This window comes from Dreissena polymorpha, chromosome 11, assembly GCF_020536995.1.
Source record: "Dreissena polymorpha isolate Duluth1 chromosome 11, UMN_Dpol_1.0, whole genome shotgun sequence".
Taxonomy (NCBI): Eukaryota; Metazoa; Mollusca; class Bivalvia; order Myida; family Dreissenidae; genus Dreissena; species Dreissena polymorpha.
This window is the reverse complement of record NC_068365.1, coordinates 19,919,369-19,943,500: the sequence shown is the minus strand read 5'-3', so window position 1 is coordinate 19,943,500 and position 24,132 is coordinate 19,919,369. Positions and strand designations below refer to the sequence as shown.

Here is a 24,132-nt window from a genome sequence, read left to right as displayed (position 1 = left end):
CTTTAACCACGTGAATTCTCTGGAGACCACAGGTTTTGCAACTTTTTCATGTTACTTTTTACAGAATAAGTGTATACATAATATCTTGGACATAATTGAAAATCTGGCATCAAAACTATATCAATTTGAAAAAACGCTTATAGACACTCTAGAGGTTACATTTTTGTCTCATTAACATACCACTTGCCCAGAAAATGTGGTATATTGATAAATCGGCCGAGATCGAAACCGGTGTCGGCTCATCGAAATTTTATGGCGACCAAAGGTGGGGGATTGTGAATTAAGTGAAACCTACTACAAGTCACTTTTTGTTAAACAATATGAAAAAGCATGCTTAAAAAAGGTTCTAGCGATAAGCGACATGGTTGCCATTCTCCTTAACTTGTTATAGTGAAAACACTACTTTCTTGGATAACTGGTGGTAATTTTCCTTATACTGTTACAGGAGAAAAAACTTTGACTTCTTAAGTGACGGGTGGTAGCATTTCTTATATATATGTAGAAATAGTAAAACTACTACTGCTGGTAATTGCCCTTATATTGCTATAATCTAAACACTACCTTCTTGCTTGGGTGGTAGTTTTCATAATATTGTAGTGAAAACACAAGCTTTTGCCAAAACAGGTTACTTTCTTCTAATCTCATTTAAGCGCATGTGAGCGAATTGGCATTGTTTGTTTAAAATTATATTTACTTAACTCGACAATTTAAAAGCGACTTAACGATATTTGATTCATTATATTTTTAAATTTCTTCAATATTGTATTGAATATAGCATTGCAACGCAACAGCTTAAATATTGGAGATTGCATTAATGCGTTTCTTTTTAAACGCGTATACCAGACCAAATTTGTGCGAACAAAAAGGAATAATTGCGCCGCATTTACAATCTCGAAAATAAAGCGATCGGTAGTTAAAATATCGCCGATTGAGTTAACTTATAATATGAAATGAAGATTAACAATCCATGACGATATCAAAAGCAATATATAATATAATATATAATATAAAAAATATATAAGTTTGCACAAATAAAACCACACTAATTCCCATGTAAATATTTAATCATAGTGTTTATAATAAACAGATGAATAATCAATAATTCAAACTAGCAGCTTTAAGAATAAAATTTTATTCAACGATTACAATATTGAGGGTTTGCATTTATTCGGTTACACTATCCACATACCATCAACAAATCATACATAATAATTAGGCATGAATCTGTTCGTCACCCACTTAAACGCTCGAATGATTTTCACATACTCGACACCGCAAAGGCCTTTTTTTACAAATAACGCACCCAGCAAGTGGATTGTATTTTATTACTACGGAAGCAATGTTATGTCTTGTTCTTCTTTCGAATAATACAGGTCCATATGTTATAATGCAAACTAAAGCAAACGAACTGTATTTCGGCAATTTGGTGGTAAAACCTCAATTATATTTGCAAGTTTTGTTTTAGTAAAAAATGTCAGCTACATTCGTTGCGACTGAACAAGTGCCCGGCTGCTTCACATTTGTACAACTGTTAAAGCTAACAACCTGTTAAATTTCGACACAGTTACAATTGCTATTACAAGCAACACCGTAATCAATTTTGAAACTATATTTTAGCAAAATAATCTCTTTGCAATAAGCTAACACATCAGTTTTAACGTAACGTTTACATGTGATAAAAAAGTACCGTTAACTTAAGAATCTATACACGTTTTCAACCAAGTCGGCGCAGACCAGCGTTTACAATGGCAGGCTGTTCTTGTCTAATATAAGCATATTTAAAAAACGAGTTTCTAACATGCCTAATGCTCCTATATGAAAGATACACAACTGTCATTATAAAAACATGTATACCCTTAAATAAAAAAGGCCTGGTGACATAATTTCGAAATGTAGTTTTTATTTCATGTGCTAATCAATTTCTCTGATAATGTTAGATTTAAATTGCTTATCGATCAATGAATACATTATTTCGAATTCTGATGCGTGGCTATTTCATTCGATATGTAATTAGAACGAATATCGTTGTTAATTAGACGATATGAAATGATTTATACAAGTGTGTCAGTCTTTATTTGCTTCCGTATTTTCAAATTTAATAATACAAGTCGAATTGGAACGAACGACTGCGCGCTGTATTGATTTTCTACGGGGAGTACTTGAACGTATAGACTTCTTCCTAGTTGAAACATTATTTGACTTAACCATATATGTTTTAAGAATCAAACACGACGATAATATATATTGAGAAAAGCAGTGATATTAATGCTTCATCTGCATTTAGGACGATGGCACATCCTTACGGTTTATGGACTTTAACAAGTGTTTTGATATACAATTGTTTTGGTAAGTAATTTTAATATGTTAAAATGTATTCTTTTAAAAATACTAGAACTGTTTTGTATTCCATTTTATTACATACCTTACAATAATATTCATACATATTGATGTTATATCTTTCACTAGATTGAGATCGATAATTGATTTTGTATTGTTGTTGTAATGAATATTTCAAATAGTGGGTGTGGTCTGTATATAGGAAACGTTTAATATTGATTACTTCCTAATACGCAGATAATTGTAGGCCTAAAATAAATGAATTCCGATTCTGTAGATGTCTGTGCCAAATTGTAAACTAAAATATAGATTTTTATGGATTATGTAAGGGTCATTTGACGAATGCCACATATATTCATACTTCTGTCTCCGATATAAGTAGGCATGTTTCTTTTCATAATTCACATTTTCTTCAAATCAAGATGAATCATATTAATTCAGCGATACGTAATATGCTAACGTTGCGAGTAACGTGCTATAAGATTATCATTGCAAACTTTATTTTTATATTACAGATTTGAATATTATCTTCTATGAACATAGTAACATGCTAGTATCAGTTGTTATATTTTTTCATGGTAAGTGCATTTGGAAAAATTGAGCAGTTATATCAAATAAAAATCACTCTAAAAATATGAATATACTGTTTCTATAAAATGAACTGAAAAAATGAGTGTTTGCGCATATTTTTGTGTAAACATCAATTTATAAAAAAAATCTTAAATAAATATTCAGCAGTTCGACCCATATGTAAATACTTCATATAACAGTAACGTTAATGGCAAATAAACGTGCATCGTTTTGCTGTGAATATAGATTGTTGTTACATATTGTTAATGATTTGAGAATGGCGCTTTATATAAGTGGAAAAAGACAGTTTGGGTAAAAAAAATTGCAGTGTTAGCTCTTTTCTTTTGTTCAATCTTACAAATCGTAGTAGTTTGTCAGCGAAGCACAAAAGATATCCCGAAACATGAACATTATTGGAGAATCGTTTAAATTCGGTTTAGGTTTTGTAACCTTATACTGGTAGTTTGTTTATTTCTTCGTGTTCGATTTTCCGTTAAAATTTGTTTAAACAGGCAGTTTCATGAGATGATGTCAATAGTTTGGTAAATATTTTATAGTCTAGTAAGCAAGGATTCATAAAATATATTACAATCGATAAAAACTAGCTTGGGCTTTAAAGTATTATTTTCCCTTCATTGTCTGTCAAAAATTAAAGATCTTTTCGAAAACTCCTCGTTGTTTTATTGAACGCACAGAGCAAACTCTTCCTTTGGTCAATAGTTAATATTTGTTAAATAACGTAAACATATCGTTACATGGTTTATTTATGTCATAACATAATGCTCGCTTTGTAAAACACTTTTTTAGATATTTTCAGTTAATTCGAACTCATTTAGACAATAAATAAAGCTGAGACAGTCACATCAGTGTTGTAATAGATGACAGTCGGTTACTGCAACCAAAATTCTACGATTCAATAAAAATCTCATACGTTGTTTGATTTTTTTTGCGTGTTTAGAAAAAAAACAAGTTATGCTATAATTACATGAAATATGCGTAGGTAAGACACCATCAAAATAAAACATTTTATTCTAGAAAATTTCAATAAATGCTGGGCGATCGACAGTGTACATGGAAAACTCTTCATAAGAAGGTCTGGGCTTAATTTTTATATTTAAAATAACCGTGCTCAAACGCCTATAAGATTAAATATTTCAAGTTCAGGTTTTCTTTTCACAAACCGTCGCAAATTGAATTGGGTTTGGAATATATTCGAAATCTGTTGAATCAGTGCATTGTAAACTAAAAGCAAGAAACGTGATACCTAAATCCGTTTTATCGTTATTCACGTACCAAACGGTCCATACACATTAATTTAAGCCATAGAATTTGACTTAAGACAGCATATAGTCGTCCCTTCTTTACTTATATTGTTCGTTTTAACACATTGGCATGGATATGCTTGTAGACCGTGAATGTTAATATAGTGTTTCGATTGTTTGTTTTTATTCAGTTTGTTTAGAAATAATAGTATAAAGAAAAAAACACATATATAAAATGGTCCTTTTCACAGATTTTGGCATGTATTAAAGTTAGTCATTCAATGCTTTATATTGATAAATGCAAACACTGGATCTATAAAACTCCCGAAAAAACAAGAATAAAATTAAAGAAAGAAACAAGTAGTCATCAGCTGGGCTCGAACCCCTTACCACTAGAGTAAAAGTCTATCGTTTAGACCACTCGGCCATCCGTGCTCGTACAATCAGTGCTGTATTTTATACTTTATATAAGCAATCCGCGTAGTATCACATAAATATAACAACAACAACAGAACTCTCTAAATAATTCAATCGTTTCGCGTTGCAACGCTTTATAATTTTCAGGTTTTTAAATCTTCAAAAGATGCATTTACTGGATATTTAAGAGCATGGTGACTGTTCAGTATTACTGTTTCCTCACAAATATCATTACTACAACGAAAATTTGCGAATCTGAAACATTTTTTTTTATTTTGTCAATTTAACAAAATGTGAAAAGGCCACTTTAATAAACGAATGAATGAATCAAGCAATAATGAACTTTCAAACGACGGGCTAAATGGATGGGTTTGTGAACGGATGAGCTGATTAACAATTCATAATATTTCTCTGAACACAGTCGATTGAAGAAAACTAAGCTCATATATTTGCCCCTTCTTCTTTACTGCTTTATTTTTTTTTTTTACAAGGAATTGATGAAAGAATATGTAATACATCGGTATCAAACATTAGTTTAAATCTGAAGGTTAGCGCATTGGATGGTAACGCTCTTCTCACCCAAGCGACCCGGGTGCAATCCCAGCTACCAGCGCACGTGAGCTATGTTTGGGATCATCCTAGCAGAGAGATGGGGATTCCACCGCGTTTACCAACAAAGAACAAAGCCAATACAAAATTGAAAATCTTTCTTAAAGCACTAAAAGTTTAAATTTACAAGCTATAGTTCAAACTTCGTCCCAATATTCGCGGCTCTAGTAATTTAATTAGGTAAATGTCTGGGTAAACATAATGGAGCCGCAGGCGTGGAAGGACCTCGTAAACTTCAAAATGCACATCAGCGCAGACACAAAGCCACGTTCACAGCAACACGCAACCTTGATCACATTTTCGAGAATGCCATTAAAATCAACATCCTCTGCTTTAGAGGCGATTTAAAGGTCCACTGTATGACAGTAACGGACCATTGCTATAGATATAACTCCCAGGTTAGATACCTCGTTATACATGTACATAACATACTAGCTAGTTTGCTTGAGAAGATATATGCCGATGTGTACATATCTCGGTGCATTACATCTACAATAAAAAGACATAGTGTCGCCTCTGGAACGCGACATCTTTGCTATTTAGCAAGGTACTAAACATACGCCCACAAACGCGTTATCTTAGTACGAGATTCATATGAACATATGCACTCGTTTAAATAAAATGGAAATATACATATTGCAATGAACCGCTAGTGTGTATACGCAGATGCAATTTATTCTTGTCCTTCGGCGTTTAAGAAATGATGTCATTTTCCGTGACATAGTTCTGATGTTGAGCGTCTGGATAGAACTGAAAAATAGCACAATGAAAGTTGCTCCTTATTTATAATTTCAGTGGGTTTGAGCATTCAGCAGGTACCCGAAAGCATTAGCAATGCGTGCTACGGTACAGATCCCACCTGCGACTTCTTCAACCTCCAATGCTCGAGTAACTCGATCATTCGGTTAACAAACTTGATTGCGGGACGTAAGGATGCTATGGTACAAAGATGATCGTTTGGTTTGCCATATTTTAATGTTGATGTCGTTATTACTCTGGTCTTCTATGACCAGAATGGATTGTCTGTACCTAATAAGTATAAATTGAAAACGTTCAAACGCGCATAAAAAAATGTACGAACAGTTTCTCCCGGTAATGTTTATGCGACATTTATAAGTGTTTTTGACATATTAATAGGCCCAGCTGTTTTAGAATATGCACCAATGAATATGCAGATATTATCTACTTTCACAGAAAACTATATATGAATATAATAAAGATACCCTAAATATGAAATATCAAAAGCATGCAAATATTATCAAAATAAACATACAATTAATATAACAAATGACCAATTTAGAAATTAATAAGTATACACATATAAACAATGTATAAATTACCATAGAATGAATGTAAAAATAAATTTTAAAAAATCCATCGGTTCAATTGTAGATGTGCCCACAGGACAACCACTGCGGCAAAACACCTGACTGCTGCAGCTACAATGTGGCTGATCCAACGGCAACATTCACACTGGAGCACACGTACCAAGCTTATCAAAACTGCTCAGGACGCACCAACTGCTCACACATACAGGCGCCGTGGCAGGTCGTCAGCCCCACCACAGGGGCCCCGTCATCGTATGTGCAGCTAGAATATGTTTGTGATAACGGTAAGTTGCATAGACGAAAACATAACTGTTCCCATGGCCAGCTTGCATGGTTTGCAGAGTTCTGGGTTGTTAACTTGCTCATTCTGAATACTCAGTCCGGGCGCATATCATATGTATGTATGGATCGCTACTTCGGTAAGGATTGTACAAAAAGCACACATGAACTGCTTACATCGGCTACATTTAAAGGAAACATCGATGCTTTATGATTTTCCGGGATGAAGGCTTAAAATGCTCATATAACGATTTATTTGCGTACACAATTTGAACTTATCTTTAAGTTGTTAAAAATATTTATATTAATGCATAGTGTTGTACACTGCCCACCCTCGCATCCTATTTGCAGTGTTCTGTCCTTTGCTTTACATACATTATTCTATATTCATATAAGCGATACAAAAATTAAACAGGTGTATGTTTGCATTAGGCCATATTTTATAAATCCTTTTTAAGTTAAACATATGAAATCAAAAAGATTCTGCACCTAGGGCTACAACGAGGATACAATAATTACAAATCATCCCTATCCGCAGTTACTGACAAGTTGCCAATGTGTGGAGGACCCTTCAAGAAAATGAGCAAGGTCACCAATTCAACAGATATCTGGTTCGACGGATCAACCGAGATCTTTGATCCAAATAAAGCAAGCAAAGAGTGCAAATGTTCGTTCACAAATCTGCACACACAGACTTCATCCATGCTCTTTCTGGACTGGATAGACGTGCGTCTGGAAAGCCACTACCGTGACGTCAACGCCACATCGGCAATGTGTTCCAGCGCTTTATTTACACCCGAAGGTTTCTTTCGGCCTTGCAAGGAATCAACCGAGCATTGGAAAGATAACTTTATATATAATAACTTAGACCGCCCACATAACATCACCTTGTCACCTGGACAGACAACGGAGGTGCTCCTGAAGGATATTCACAAGAACGGTGCACGTGACTCGCCAGCCATGATCTGGTTCAAGGCAAGAGGTAACCATTGAATATTAAATACTAGTATTACCGGTACGTACGCTATAATTGTTTGTATATTCATGCGGATTGCTGGAGTATTATCATGTTAGATCTTTTTATCTACTGACCAAGTACAAGCCATTTAGACCTATAATAAATATTACTTCTCTAGTCATCCATGTAAGACTTCATCTCAGTTATCTGCTTTAATTGATAAAGTATAATGTTTGTGTTCCAGTCCAACCTGACATGCTGCTGAATATCACCTGCGAAGAAGTTATACCCGCAGTATTTACTACAACTACATCAACAACCACTACAACTTCATCAACAACAAATATGCCACAACCAACAACAACAACACAACCAACAACTGCACCACAACCAACAACAACTGCATCACAAATATCAACCGAAATTCCGACAACTAAGATTACTACAGTCCAAATGGCTGAGAAGAAAGGTAAAGTAAATAGGGGGATATACAACTCATATCGAGTTCGGATTGAAATTGAATCGTAAATTAAATAATAACTGCTATGGTTTTATTTCAATGTTCATTATACAGGAAAAGTAATGTTTTACCGATTAAAATGGGGAACATTTAACAATTATACTTTCTGTAATTTTTTGGAATGTGTTTATTATTCTCAAAACATTAGACTCCACCCAGAAGTATTGCACTTAATTTCATTTTTTGTCTTTAAAAGTCTCCTATTGTCCTAGAATTGCAGATGGCAGTAAATAATTGAAACAGAAAAGTAAAACCCACCGGTGAATCTAGTATTGTGATCCTGAATATTGCTTAATAAGAGTCTTTCAAAATTGATGCTCATACGTTGAAACACTTTGAACGTATTGATAAATTTAACACACAGTAAACGAAAAGCTAGTGTTATTCTAAATCAAACGCAACATATAATTGATAATGAGTTTTTTTGTGAAGTATTCTCAATGTGTTGGGAAGAGTTGTTTGTTGTAAACGTACATATAATAAACATCCCAGAACGTTGATTACTACAAGTATATATACTAAAGAGCACATAACTTTGATCAGTACACTAGCCTCGCTCTGAGAAAGCTGGACTCAATGCATGTGCGTTAAGTGTCATACCAGATAAGCCTGTGCAGTTCGCTCGACTTACCGTTATCACAAACATATACGCACACGCATTAAGTCCAGCCCATTAAGAACGATGCTCACGTTGTTCTGTTGTATTTTCAGTGGGCGGCAAGATGAATCAACTATATTATCTTGCCATCTTCATTCCTATCGGCGTCGCCATCACAATTTTCGTCATCATCTGCATGTGGTGTTACTATAAGAGGTAAGCTAATAGTTACAATTCTATAAGAAGAGTTACAAAATACTATTTTAACTATGTTTTTGTTCTCAACTGGTATGTAAGTGCTTAATTTATTTTAAGATGTATTTCAGTAGCTTAACACTTGAGGTCAATATAGGGTTTAAGCTTATTTTAGAGATAAGCGACGAATTTAGTCCGTGGTCAACATGTAAGTTATAAGTTTAATTTGTTGTAAGAGGTACACTAATTGAGTCGCGAATGCGAACATGGGTCTTATGCCATTTCAGTGTTTCACATACAATCACTTTTGGTCTATTTAACCTCCGATTTTTTGCATCGACCGTTCTATATAGTTATTGTATTTCACTTTTTTTTTAACTATATAAAGAAGTAAAACTCCAGCTGCTGGAGCAGTATTGAATTCTCATTATAAACAATTAGTTGGTCCTTTATTTAAGGCAAGTGACCGATTGCCCAAAGAGTACAAAACAGCACAATACAGCACAATACAAACCAACATAAACACAAAATATGAATAAAGCTGGGGTCACCGCCTTGGAACGGTCAATGCAAAGTATTGGGTGTTTAAACCGGTTATAGAGCGCTCAACCTCACACTTGGCCAAGCAATGTTCATAAAACATTTAAGTGTAAATAAAATTTAACGTCATAGCATTGTAACTCAAATTAAACAAGCCTGATTAATCTGACACTTCATACGAAAACATTACGAGAGGCTATGTAATTTCAGGATACACAGTATTTGAACTTATACTAAGATTGACAATTCTGATTTTATTTTCAGGACCAGAAATAATGATATTATGATGGCCCATCCATCCAAACCGAGAACACGATCAGAAAAAGTTCGCATTTTCCTAGGAAGCCAATCCCCGATGGACGATTTCATCAAGCGCGAAAACGGTTTCCTGAATCGATTCAGTAATGGTTCCCGGCCAGGATCCTTATACAGCGTTGGGAAACCACTATACACAGTTGTTCAAAAACGGAATCCCGATCAATCGTCTGTAATAGAAAATCCTCTCTATTCAGAGCTAATGAGACCGGCGCCATATATAATACCGGTAGATGTTAACAATGGTTTTCAATATAACGGTGGTCCAATTGCTAACGGTGGAAACACGCCCGTAAAACGTGTTTCCTACATCCGCCTTCAAGACAATCGAAAGCCCCCTATGACAAACGGCGGTCCTGGCGGAAATGACGGCCCAGGGTCTAACCCGACATTTGCCCTTACCCAGTCTTCAAAAGACTTGTCAAATGTATATGACCACAGTCAAACGTCTACCGAATCGACTAAAGTCGATCACGAAAAATCCAAACCCGGAAGTGTTTTGGATAAGAACAAAATGTTGGAAGATGGGGCAGTTACCATCCATGTTAACAATATAAGTAACCCGAGCGTTCCTTCCTCGGCAAGGTCCGGAACGTCTTCGGTTGACTCCAGAAGCTAAAAGGTTCGTTCCGAAAGCGTTCGGACGTCAAATAGTGATTCGGTACTACTGTGAAACAACTGAGAAAACTCAAAATTGGACCAAAACTTGTTCTAGACAAACAGGAAATTTTAAGCGGATTAAGACCTATACTTGTCCGTTAATGTTTGATATGTGATAATTAAGAGTTATTGCAAACAAGTTATGCGTTAAATCGCATGCCATCACTATTAAGTTGTCACTAAAGCCTACAATATGAATCCACCGTGAATTGAAACATACATGGCTGCATATTTAATAAATTAATGCGTTGAAATAAGTCAGGTCTATGAAGCTACGTCTAAACAACTTAAACCACGAGAATTGCCGAGCTGTAAAAGTATCATACCTGTTGTCGACAATTACCCACAGTTCCATTTTTTCATACATGCTCGCAATTATATGTCTTTATTTCATGTTTGATTATTTATTTTCTTTATTTTGATTATAAACACAAAGCAAATTGCTGTAAAACAAGCACAATTTCAATGAGTTATGAAAATAAATATAAGCGCGCTCAATACTGTATGCTGTTTCTTTGTTTAACAGGGTGGGAATGTATGTTTATACCGTGGTCTATTATTTCTGCCTCCCCCTGGGTAAAGGGGGATTAAATGCATATGCGTTAATTGTCGTCCCAAATAATCCTGTACAGTCCACAGAGGCTAATCGGGGACGATACTTTCCGCGTGTTTGGTATTTTAATGAAGTCTCTTCTTTGTGAAAATCCTATTTAAGTGAAAGTGTCGTCCCTTATTAGCCAGTGCGGAAGGCGCGAGCAATCTGGAACGATAATTTGTGCACACGAATAAAGCCCAGTATTCCCAGAGGGAAGCTAATTTCATCAATGCAGGCTTAATGATGTGATATATGCCTTAGAGGCAATAGAGAGAAAGAACGATGCATATATGCAATACAAATAATATTCAATTAGTTGTATGAATCCTTAAAAGCGCTGTATATATTGTTCATGTTATATTGTTACATATATGCACGTTATTAGTTTCAACGTTCAAAGTGTAAGACGATTATTGACCATGGCTGACTTCCTAAAAATACTTTTTTATCGCAAATGACATCAAGTGGAAATATATATAAAAACATAAATTTTGAGGCTTTCTCAATAACGTAACCAATTAATTATAATACTTGCATATTGTTTTATTGTTATTTTGAAGATGAGTCGTATAAAAGCTAAAGTCTGTTCTGTTTAATCCTAAGGATTAAAACAAGTTTTTTATGAATGTGGAGATTTTAATGCTAGAGTGGGGAAAGACCAGATTTTGTGTAACATAACACTGTTCATGTCTGTGTAGACAATTTGTTACCTGATGATTAACAAGATGTAAACTTACCAAGATGTAACCTTGATAAGACTGTAAATGAGTATGGTAAGTTATTATTGGATTTGTGAAGCTGTAATAAATACCTTTGAAACTATTAGTGGCTGTATAGATCAAACCCAAAACAGTGATTTATTGGATAGTTATTTATCCCAAGTTTGTGATGTAATTGAAAATATAAGTTCACCATTATTTAAAAAAAAGCTTGTTGACAATACAAAATGTGTTGATAAAAACATTATTTTTACTGCTGCCTATGTTGATAATGAATGTAAGTATTTAACAAAATGTTATTATATTAATCTTAATATGTACAGACATTATTCCTCGGAGGGAAATAGACAAAGCATGGTAGAATCTAGGAGCCTTTATAAAAGTTCAATTAGAAAGAAGAAATATGCTTATGATAAAAATCAAACAACGAAATTAGAAAATGCAAGACTTACAAATGCAAAACTTAACTCAAAATGTTAAAAATAATAATAGTACATGCAAAGATAATATGCAAGATATAAGTAGTAGGGAGTTTTTAATATATTTTTAATCAATAAATGACCATAACTCTAGATTTTATCAAGCTGATGAAGATGTTTTTTTTTATCAGTTTGTTAAATAGCTTAAATAGAGAATTAAATATAATGTTTGGTGAGTTCAATGTAGCACTTACTGATCAAGACATTATAAGTGCTTGTAAGCAAATTCATAATGGTAAATCAGGTGGCACTGATTATCTGCTTAATGAGTTTTTTAAATTTGGAATTAGTAGTAAAAGTTGTTTGTAATTTGTTTAATAAATTCTTTGAATATGGACGTTTTCCTGAAGTGTGGTGTGAGGGGTTTATTGTTCCATAACATAAAAAGGTGAAAAAAACCCGGATGTTAATAGTTACAGAGGGATAACATTATAAAATACTTTTGGGAAATAATTTACTAAAGTCATTAACAATAGACTTACCAATTGGGCTGAACACTATCATGTCTACATAGAGGCTCAGGCAGGATTAAGGCAAAATATGGGAACTGTTGATAACCTTTTTTGTGTTACACGGTGTTATTAATTATTTATGAAATGAACAAAAAAGATTGTATGCCGTATTTGTTGATACTACCAAAGCGTTCGATTATTTGGTGAGGGATATCATATGGTATAAACTGTTGAAGCTAGGCGTTAGCGGAATCAAAGTACTGGCAGTACTGGTGTGACGATGCTTTTGAAAAGGATGGATATAAAACATCAATTTAAGTTTATCTATATCACCACAATTGTGTATGTTGATACGAACATTTGGGTACGATAAAAAATTTAGGTACGAAAATTTTGGGTACGAAAAAAAATTTGGTACGAAAAAAATTTGCGTACGAAACATTTTTGGTACGAAAAAAAGTTTAGGGGTACGGGGAAGTAGTACCCGTTGGTAACTTGACCCATTGAGCGAAACTGGGAGGCGGGTCACATTCTTGATCATTAAGTATGGCAATACCTTCATGATGATTCTCGAAAGTAGGTATGAGCACATAGCCGGACCATGTGAGCTCAATCGTATGAGCACTTGACTATCCGAGTTCGCCCACGAACATATGGATTAACTAATAGCGAAATGACCTTATACATGTATATGCTGAAATCTATCAATCGAACGAAATATCAAACATGGTATGTACACTTAGGTGGTTGTGTAATTTCTGTTAGAATATCGTATTCAATATGTAAATTTTAAATGATTGTGCCCGCACTTGAGTTTGTTGCCTTGTTTGAGTCAATACGCGCCTAGGCTGCACCCAGTGTGTGTATTTGTGTTTTTCCAAGGTAATGAGTTACCTCCGCGCTGAGACTGCATAAAGTTGGGACCCGGAGTGTGTTCAGCACTCCTACCTAATAAGATTAGATTGACGACAGTTGGGACGAATTTAGAATGATAGCTGCAATTTCCAGCTATTTGTTTTGTACTGAAATACTTTGTAATTTTTTTATATGGTCAAATGCTGCGGGGGGATGAGATTATCCGGAAAAAAACACCTGTCCGGAATGGTGACCACAAAACAGACAAAATATAACATTGCGCCGGGAGCGGGAATCGAACCGGTGTCGTAAAGGTGAAAAAGCGAACGTTCTTACCACTGCGCTAGCGAGACGGACAGTTACTCAAAGTAATGTTGTTTTATGTATATATATCATAGCAGTGCAGCGTTTACAATTTGCAGGTTCGAAATTGTTCGCATTCTTTAGTTTTGTGATCGCGTAAAAAGTTAATTTTACATGTTTTTATTCGCAATTTATTTACTAAATCGAGAGCAAATATCAAACAAAATTAAGAAAATATATAGTTGTTTCATTGGTCCATAAAAATAAAATGGATGTAAAATTACTAATTTGAAATTAACGTTCTGATACACTTATTGAATCTGTTTCCCCAGGATATGCTGTTCTGTTAATATTTACCTTTATCAACACGAACGACAACTCTGCTAGGAGAATGTTATCAATGAAAATCAACGAGCAATCTCCTACGCTGTGGCGAATGCCAAGTGAAGTAACTGAAAAATCGAGTTATCTCAATCGGACTGGCTCGGTCTTTTACATAGGTTGCCATTGTGAAGATTTTTTTACTGGTTATCAAACCTTAGACGCTGCTGTTCCAGCATCGTCAAAAATGCTTGATATCATAAAATCTATGTATACAAATGTGAAATCAAGAATAGAATTAGGTAATAAAATAACTAATGAAGATTTTTCATGTTTGTTTAGGAGTAAGACAAGGAGAATCATTATCATCTTTCCTATTTTCTATTTATTTGAACGACCTAGAAGAACATTATATGTTAAATGGTTTTAAAGGAATAGATATTGGTATGCTAAAATTATTTTTGTTGTTATATTCAGATGACATTGTAATTATTGCAGAAACTGAGGATGTACTAATTAAAGTTTTGTCTTTGTTAGAGGGACATTCTGATAGGTGGAAATTATGTGTTAACACAAATAAAACAAAGGTTCTGGTTTTTAAAAAGGGGGACAACTTAGGAGAGATATAACATTTGTTTTTAACAAAGACCAAGCATTAAAAATTGTTCAATCATTTACACACTTAGGAATTGTATTCACTGCAGGAGAGTCTTTCGCAAATACCTTTGAAACGCTTGCAGGTCAAGCCTCAAAGGCTATTTTTAAGCTTTACTCATATTTAATAAATTATCCAAAAACTTCAATACTTACCAAATTAGAGTTGTTTGATTAGCTTGTTTTACCAATTTTAAATTATGGGTCAGAAATATAGGGCTTAACCGAGTCAATGGCACTTGAAAGAGTTCACCTAAATTTGTGCAAAAAACTACTTGGCGTGAAAATATCAAACACAAAATAATTTTGTATATAGTGAACTTGGAAGAACATCCTTGATAACTATATAAAAGAGCCATAGATGTAATACGGTATTGGTTGAGAATTGTACAGTTAGAAGATCATACGTATGTAAAGTGTATTTCTAGCCAAATGTTTGAGAATTTAATAAATAAACCAAATACACATTCTCGGGCAAAATATGTATGTAATCTGTTGCAGACCTTAGGCTTTCAATATGCATGGCTGAACCAAGGTGTAGGTGATGAAAAGTGTTTTTTATCCTTGGTAAAGTCTAGATTAAATGATACATTTATCGCAAATTGGATGTCAGCACTTAATGATTCCTCAAGAGCAATACGTTACAGGTAGTTATGTAAATTTGAATTGAAACCTTACTTAACAAATGTTAGCATAAATAAGTTTAGATCTGATCTTTGTAGATTAAGGGTTTCATCCCAAAGATTAGAAAGAGAATCTGGCAGATGGTACAAATCTGAAGCCATACCATTTTAAGAAAGAAAATGTCAACATTGCAATGTTGATGAATATCATTTTTTATTAGAATGTTCTTTATATGATGATATAAGGAAATTGTATATAAATAAATATTACTGGAAAAGACTAAACATTGTACAATTTATTAAAAAATGCAATCGGATAATACATGTACCAACAGAAACTTAGCTGTAAATAAAGCATTTAGTCAAAGAAACCTGTATAAATATTATTATGATTAATTGTATATAGCATTACCCAATCTTGACTTATCGCTATCTAGTAGATTCGTCTTTGTTGTTTTTGATGTTACCGTTGTAGCATTGATTGTGAAATAGATTCTAAATGTTGTAATCCAAAAAAAAAATGTCTTATACCTCTTCATGTATTGATACTTTATTTAACAACTAATGAAATTCAATACTGATCACATGTCATGCCTTTATATATGTTACTTTGGTTTGATCATGTATACTTACGAACGGTTTGTCTATTGTATATATTCAATAAACCATATCAATATCACTGACAATTAGTTTACCCATTCAGTGATAAACATATACTTATTATTGTATTGTTTATGTTCGACAATGTTCATGGTGCGTGATGTGACGTGTTCATACCCGTAATTTAGTATATTGCATTTTTAATTTCACGAATTAGAAAGCGTAAAATCCTATCACGCAATTGAATAAAAAAAAAAATTATATTGTAATGACACGTTAAATTCAAGTACGGTATATAAATAAAGTTCACAGTGAATTAACGACACACATGAATCGCGATATAATTGGACAAAATGATGGGAATAAATTTAATATTCGCGTCCGAAAAAAAGGTTGATTGGGAAAATAACATATTTGATGTATTTTTATACATGTATGTACAGTAATAATATTACCATATCGCATGATACATACAACTATGATATCACAGGACAATCAAATGTGAACGCTATCGCAATCAATTATGGTAATTTGTCTATATAGTTGTTTTTTAATTTTCACAATAATAATAATTTTACTAGTTTCAATAATAATAATAAAACAATTATAATACATTTTTAATGTTTATATTTTGCTCATCGTAATAAAGCCACGTTTGACTGGAAAACCACTTTTGGTTGAAAGAACGTTCTTTTTTTTCCCGAAATTCCGTTTTGGAAATTTGAAATTCGTTGGTTGGTTTGGAGTAGACATATTGAAATGACAAAAATGAGTGGTAAACACATTAAATATTTTTTTTAGAATTATCGATTTACTTTGAGTTATTACAATTAATTCAGGTAACTTGAGGTATCTTTAATATTGTGATAATTAAGGACTATAATATCGGCACATTTGCTTCATGACATACTTTCCTTTATATTAATAAAAAGAAGCAAAGGCTTGGATCATATCGTCAATTAAAGATTCCCAGGTTTAAATACTCAAAAATAAAGGGATTATCGTTATAAAAGAGACCGATCAATTAACAACATAATTGACACGTACATTACCGCGGCAGGTGAGGGCAATCAACAATACACGTGTCATAACCGCGAATGCGTGATTACCTTGCTTCGTGGTAATGTCACGTGACTAGATCGAGAGTGGTCGCTTTTTTCGCGCTCTCTTAACAAGAGGGCCATGATGGCCCTGTATCGCTCCACTGTTTTTTTATGCGAAAAAAGCGTGCAATGCCCATGGGTTAAAATGTACTCAAGCATGTGACTTTCTCTTTCTATCCCTCGTCCCACTGGGCGCTTCAGGTTGGAAGGGTGAGCATTTTTATATATGGAAAAAATCTCCCATGCTTCAATAAATAAAGATAATGTCTACAAACGGACGCAAAAAGATTTGAGTCCCATGCATGCATGTAGGTTTGCTGTTGTTGTTGTGACCTTGGAACTAATTATGTAAACAACATCTTAGACTGGTCCGCGCATATGCAGAAATGTTTTCGATCGTGCTTTTAAACTGATGGGTTATCATATTAACGGCAAAAAAGCTTATAAATTTAATTTCTTTGTAGATATGGGATGATTAAGTACCAAATACCATTCTCGACCTTCCAATAGACCATGACTCGTTCTGAAGAGTTTGTTTTCGTTTTGAAAACAGGACTTCCGGTTTCAAAAAGGAGAAATTGCTCATGATGAGCATCTTCTCCTTTTATCACAATGATTTCTACCCCACCCAGCCAATTTATAAATTGTCCTTTACAATATTATTTCTCGTCTGCAATCTCTGTCAATTTGGGGCAGTCCAAAATGTGTCGTTTGTTAAAGGGGTAACATTTATTGATAGTTAATATGTTGGTCTACCTTTCACGCTCGACATGTATGCATTTATCTCTTATAATTAAAAAGTTATTTCAAGTTTATTTTGATAAACTTTTAGTTTGAGAAGAAAATAGCTCAATCATCACATAATGAATAAATAGCAAAAACGCATAAACATGCAAAGTTCAACGACTTCCTGTGGCCATGTTTTTTGACGAATCAAATTTTATTGAACAACTTTTTAATGGGAGCCTTCCAGGGATAAATTTGGCCCAGGGGCATAATTTGAACAAACTTGGTAGAGAACTATAAGATGTCACTACATACCAAATTTGGTTGCCATAGGCCCAATGGTTATTGATAGGAATATTTTTAAGTCTGCACAAAAGAGGCTTTATATAAGCATATGTTCAGTTGTGTGACCCCCGGGGCAAGGTCAAATTTGAGCCCAATGGAATAATTTGAACAAATTTGGTAGAGGACTATTAGTTGTCACTACATACCAGATTTAGTAACCCTAGGCTCTATAATTATGAACAAGAAGATTTTTAAAGTTTGCACAAAATAGGCCTTATTTAAGCATATGTTCATTTTTGTGACCCCCGGGGCAGGGTCAAATTTGACCCCAGGGGCATAATTTGAAAAAACTTGGTGGAGAACTTTAAGATTTTAATACATACCAAATTTGGTAGAAGTTTGCACAAAATAGGCCCAATGCAGATGTTCAATTTTGTGACCCCTGGGAAACGGTCAAATTTGATCCCAGGGACTTAATTTAATTTGAACAAACTTGGAAGAGGACTATTAGATGTCACTACATACCAAATTTGGTAGCCCTATGCCATACGGTTATGATCAATTAGATTTTTAAAGTTTGCACACAATAGGCCTTATTTAAGCGTTTGTTCATTTTTGTGACCCCCGGGGCAGGGTCAAATTTGACCACAGGGGCATAATTTGAACAAACTAAGTAGAGAACTATTAGATGTCACTACATACCGAATTTGGTAGCCCTATGCCCTACGGCTATGGACAGAAATGTTTTAAAGGTTGCACAAAATAGGCCTTATATAAGCATATGTTTATTTTTGTGACCCCCGGGGCAGGGTCAAATTTGACCCCAGGGGCAGGGTCAAATTTGACCCCAGGGGCATAATTTGAACAAATAAAGTAGAGAACTATTACATGTCACTACATACCAAATGTGGTAGCACTAGGCCCAATGGTTATGGACAAAAAGATTTTTAAAGTTTGCACAAAATAGGCTTTATATAAGCACACATGTATGTTCAATTTATTGACCCCCGGGGCGGGGTCAAATTTGACCCCAGGGGCATAATTTGAACAAATTTGAAAGATGTTCACCCCAGGAATATTTGTAAAAAGTTTTATTAGAATTGGACTTGTAGTTGAGGAGAAGAAGATGTTTAAAGAAAAAGTTAACGCACGCACGCACGGACGCACGCACGCACGACGGACACAGGACCATGACATAAGCCCCGTTGGCCTCTGGCCAGTGGAGCTAAAAATTGAAAAAAAAGTGTTTTAGTGATAAACGAGCGTCTTCAATTACATATTTTCATTCAAAACGTTGGAATAGTATGTGGCTATGTAAGCAATGTAAGATATAATGCCCCAAAAATCAGGAAAGTAAGAGAAAAGAACGGAACAGCAGTTGGAATAGTGGCGGTATAAACAAACAATGTAAACAAAGAGGCCCGTCAGGAGATCTGAGCACAGCAGTAAGTGACGTGCTTAGACAAGTGAATTCTGTATTATACTTCCGCTTCCGGTGTGGCTGGTTGATGTTTTCTAAACGCCGTAATAAATTTTGAAATAAATTTAAAATAGTGAGATTATGATATAGTGTACACGGATTTTGATTGGATATATGTGTGTCGCATGTGAGTCTCTACCATCCTAGATACATTTCAACTGAAAAGTTGCAATAATAACTATAATACTGGCTAAAATAAATGCATGTTTACTTTTTTGTTTTGAATTTTCGACAAGCGCAAAGTTGAATAACTGTAAATAACTGTGACAGATTGAGAAGTTCTCACTTCGGCCATTTCTCCATGACTCGTCACGCATGAGTGAGACGCAATCCTCAGAATGAAGCGCGCATGTAAATCGGTCTAACTAATCACGTCCCGTTACACACATGGGGAAGAACAAAGAGAAACGCACAGAGAAACGCAAACCAAGTAGTAATTCGGATCTTAATGAGAAAGACTAAAAGCAACAATGTCAGGGTTCAAGAGAACATGTAAATAATGAAGGAAGTGAATTCTTTCGCAAACATATTCAGTGCTTAACCCAGCTGATAGTGACAGAGACAGCACCTCTCCAGTTTTTGATTTAAGCAAAAAAACTCCACCAGTAATGTCGGATTCACACCCAGATATAACAACCGGTAGGGAAGGATTTGAACAATTCGTACAAAAACAGTTTGGTTTTCTTAGGACTTCCATTTCAAATGTCCTTGAAAACCAAATCATAATAACGAAACGCCTGGACGAATATGAAACAAGAATGGGGCGTGCAGATAACCTGTACGCAGAACACAGCAAGTCTATAGAGTTCGCGCATACGAAGATAATAGAATTAAGAAAGAGAACACAAAACTCAGCGCCCAGTGTTAATCCGTGCAATAATCGCTCGCTGATGCAAATCAAATTATATCAAATCTACAAAAACGACAGGCAGAATTTGAACGACAGGCTGTCAAAAACAACTTAAGACTCGTGGGATATCATGAGCGTGACCATGAAAACACAGAATGGACATTTAAAATTGTTAGAACAATACTAGAAAAGGACTTTAAAAGATCTGACATACACGTCGAAAATGCATACAGAGCAGGACAAAAGCAATCCGGGAATATAAGACAAATCGTATTTAAAGTACGATCATTTAACGACAAGCTGTCCATGTTCAACTCCAAAAAGGCCTTTCATTACAAGTTATTACATAACCGACGACCTCTCCGAAACTGACAGAGAGCTGAAGTTACGGTTACAACCTGTGATATTGCAAGCTGTGCGCGAGAAAAAAGAAGTTCGATTTAGAAACGGAGCGCTTTTTATCGCATGGGAGCGCTTTCGCGGCCCGATTCCAGAGAGGCCCCGTCCTGCAAATCTGTCGCAAAATTATGATACCACCCAGCTATGTGCCGAAACAATTAAAATCTCGACATGGAATATTAACGGATGGACACAGAATAACCATTTACCCAGGAGAGATATATAAGTAAACTAAATGCTGATATCGTTTGCCTAACTGAAACGAAATTAAGATCAACGGATACTATTTTAATAGAGAACTACAAGCCATATTTGTTTAACAGGGAGCATTTAAAGAAAACAGCAACATGTGGATTAGGAGGCGTTGCGATTCTTATTAAAGAACCGATTGAAGAAAATTTCTACGTAACGTGTACTAGCAGAACTTTCGAAGGCATCCTAAGCCTAAAGCTTAGTAAACTATCCTCATTTGTAATTGTCATTACAGTATGTTATCTACCACCTGAAGGCTCAGAACGAGGCCAGCACGTGGACGAATTCTTTGATCACCTAACGGGAATTGTATACCTACACTCAAATGCGGACTGCTTATTGTTTTGCGGTGATATAAACGGACAAATCGCGGATTTAAACGACACCATCGTTAATATTAATAATGTGAATGTCAGAAACCCAATTGACTTAACAAAAAATAGGCAAGGTGAATCTTTTGTAGATTTTTTAAGAGAAGCGAAACTGTGCGTATTAAATGGACGCATTTCTCCGGAATATGACAATTTCACGTCAATTTCTACTAGAGGGAAAGCAGTGGTAGACTACATATTAACCCCACACTCGGACATCGATCTATTTAACAGATTCGAGGTACATACCGTTAAAGAACTCAGCCATAAGTACGACATTAAACCGGATTGCGCAATGCCTGACCACTCTGTACTATGTTGTACAATGCCTGTTAAAACGTTAATCAATAATGAAACAAACAGAACCAACGAAACGTGCGATGACAATAGTAATAATCCAATAAATGGGAAGAGGTTTAATAACGACTCAATACCAGCGCCGTTTATCGAAAACAACAGACTGATAGAAATGATCGATAAAATACAAACGTGTAATTTGCGCCAAAGTGAAATCGATAATTTATATAGAGAGGTTTGTGACTTATAATATGAAACACTCCTTGCAAAAGTAAAACACAGTAACATGTCAAAACGATCAAAACGGGCTTCCGTTATCAGTCGAAACCGTGGTGGAACATTGACCTTGACTCTCTTTCAAAGATGTGTGTGAAAGTGATCAAGCATTTCTAAAGTGTAACAGTAACAAACGCAACAAACTTGAATACAGGCGCCTGTATACATTAAAGCAACGTCGTTACGATAGGGAAATTAAACGATGTAAGCGGCAGTTTGAAAGGGAAAAACAAATTGAACACGAAACTATATGCAAGGAAAACCTAAAAGAATTTTGGCGCCATATTAAGGCGCTAGGCCCTCGACGAGACTCCAAAATACCCATGGAAACATTCGCCGAAGATGGTAACAAAGTAACCGACAATAAAAGTGTCCTAAAAATTTGGAAGAGAGAATTCCAAAAACTTTTTGACAAAGCAGAAGCATGCGAAGGCGAAAACTTTGATAAACAATTTTACGAAGAAGTAAAGAAGTTTAAGTTGGAACTCGAACAACAGTTTTCAGAGGCAGAAAATGTTAATGACGCTTACTCTAACCCGATGCTTAACGCAACAAAAAGCGTAGCGGAGGTGATAAAAGCTCTATCAAACTGCTAAAACGGTAAAGCATGCGGAGAGGACTTACTTCCGTACGAAGTTTAAAAAATGAAAGTTCCTAACATCTGCTTTGCGAACTGTTTAACAAATGTTTCACTTCTGGGATAACGCCCTCTATGTTGTCCGCGTCCTTCATCAAGCCAATCCCGAAGAATAACACGTGCGACCCGCGTATACCACTAAATTATCGCGGTATTAGCCTACTTCCGGCCGTGAGAAAAATATTCGCGAGTATTCTTAACAACCGTTTGACACAATACCTTGACCAGAACGAAATAAATGTCGATGAGCAAAATGGCTTCCGCAAACTTAGATCTGGCACCGATCACATATTCACATTGTGCTCCATTATTCGCAACAGAAAGGAAGCGGGACTAGCAACATATACATGTTTCATTGATATGATGGAAGCATTTGATAGGTGGACATGGATTGTCTGTTAGCCAAACTACTAGCAATAGGTGTGAATGGACGCTTCTATCACGTTTTACAGCTCATCTTTACAGCTCTTAGAAAGCGAGGGTGAAAATTAACAATCACTTAACCAACTTCTTTAACATCGCATGCTCGGTCGATCAGGGAAACATAAGTTCACCGACGTTATTTGGACTCTATATAAATGATCTGGCTCTTGAACTGAAGGAAATGAACTCTGGTATAATGATCAACGGTGAAAATATATGTATCCTATTGTACGCGGACGACATTGTAATTTTTAACGAAAGCGAGCAAAATCTTCAAAAGATGCTGGATAAAATCGATACATAGTGCAAAAGATGGCGCATGAAAATAAATCCTTCGAAAACGAGCGTAATGCATTTCCGAAAACAAAGTCAGCAACAAACAACGTGTATCTTTAACATTGGAGAGCACGCTATAAACATAACGAGCAGTTATAGATACCTCGGGTGCATTTTATCAGACACGCTTGAATTCTCCGTTACCGCTAACACACTAGCGGAATCGGCGTGCAGGGCTCTCTGTGGGATTTTTAATAAAGCTAAAACAATAAATGGGCGTACGTTTACCGTATACACCAAACTTTATAACAGCAGTGTTATACCTGTAATGGATTATAGTTCAGGGGTTTGGGGATACAAAACATACTCGAAATGCGACACGATACAACATAGGGTGATTCGAGCCTTTCTTGGTGTTCATAAACACGCATCAAATGTTGTAATTAACGGCGACGTGGGGTGGCAGACTACTACCGCAAGACACCAAATGGGCATGCTGCGCCTGTGGGATCGCCTTGTTAAGATGCCAGACGATAGGCTAATAAAGAGGATATTTAATTGGGACTTC

The 24,132-nt window shown here is 35.2% G+C and overlaps 1 protein-coding gene across 2 annotated transcripts in view; it reads left to right on the top strand.

The window, feature by feature from the left end:
- The first annotated feature begins 2,038 nt into the window (after positions 1 to 2,038).
- LOC127850654 (mucin-5AC-like) overlaps positions 2,039 to 24,132 on the top strand; it is an 85,985-nt gene continuing 63,891 nt past the window's right edge. The window contains exons 1-7 of one of the 2 annotated variants that reach the window (XM_052383825.1): positions 2,081 to 2,346; positions 5,991 to 6,136; positions 6,588 to 6,807; positions 7,341 to 7,784; positions 8,005 to 8,229; positions 8,992 to 9,094; positions 9,878 to 11,086. In XM_052383825.1, coding sequence (XP_052239785.1) covers positions 2,289 to 2,346; positions 5,991 to 6,136; positions 6,588 to 6,807; positions 7,341 to 7,784; positions 8,005 to 8,229; positions 8,992 to 9,094; positions 9,878 to 10,547 — 1,866 coding nt within the window. In that variant the 5' untranslated portion in view covers positions 2,081 to 2,288 and the 3' untranslated portion in view covers positions 10,548 to 11,086. Of the gene's footprint in view, positions 2,347 to 5,990; positions 6,137 to 6,587; positions 6,808 to 7,340; positions 7,785 to 8,004; positions 8,230 to 8,991; positions 9,095 to 9,877; positions 11,087 to 24,132 lie in introns of those variants that run through there. The other variant, XM_052383823.1, reaches the window with a different exon arrangement.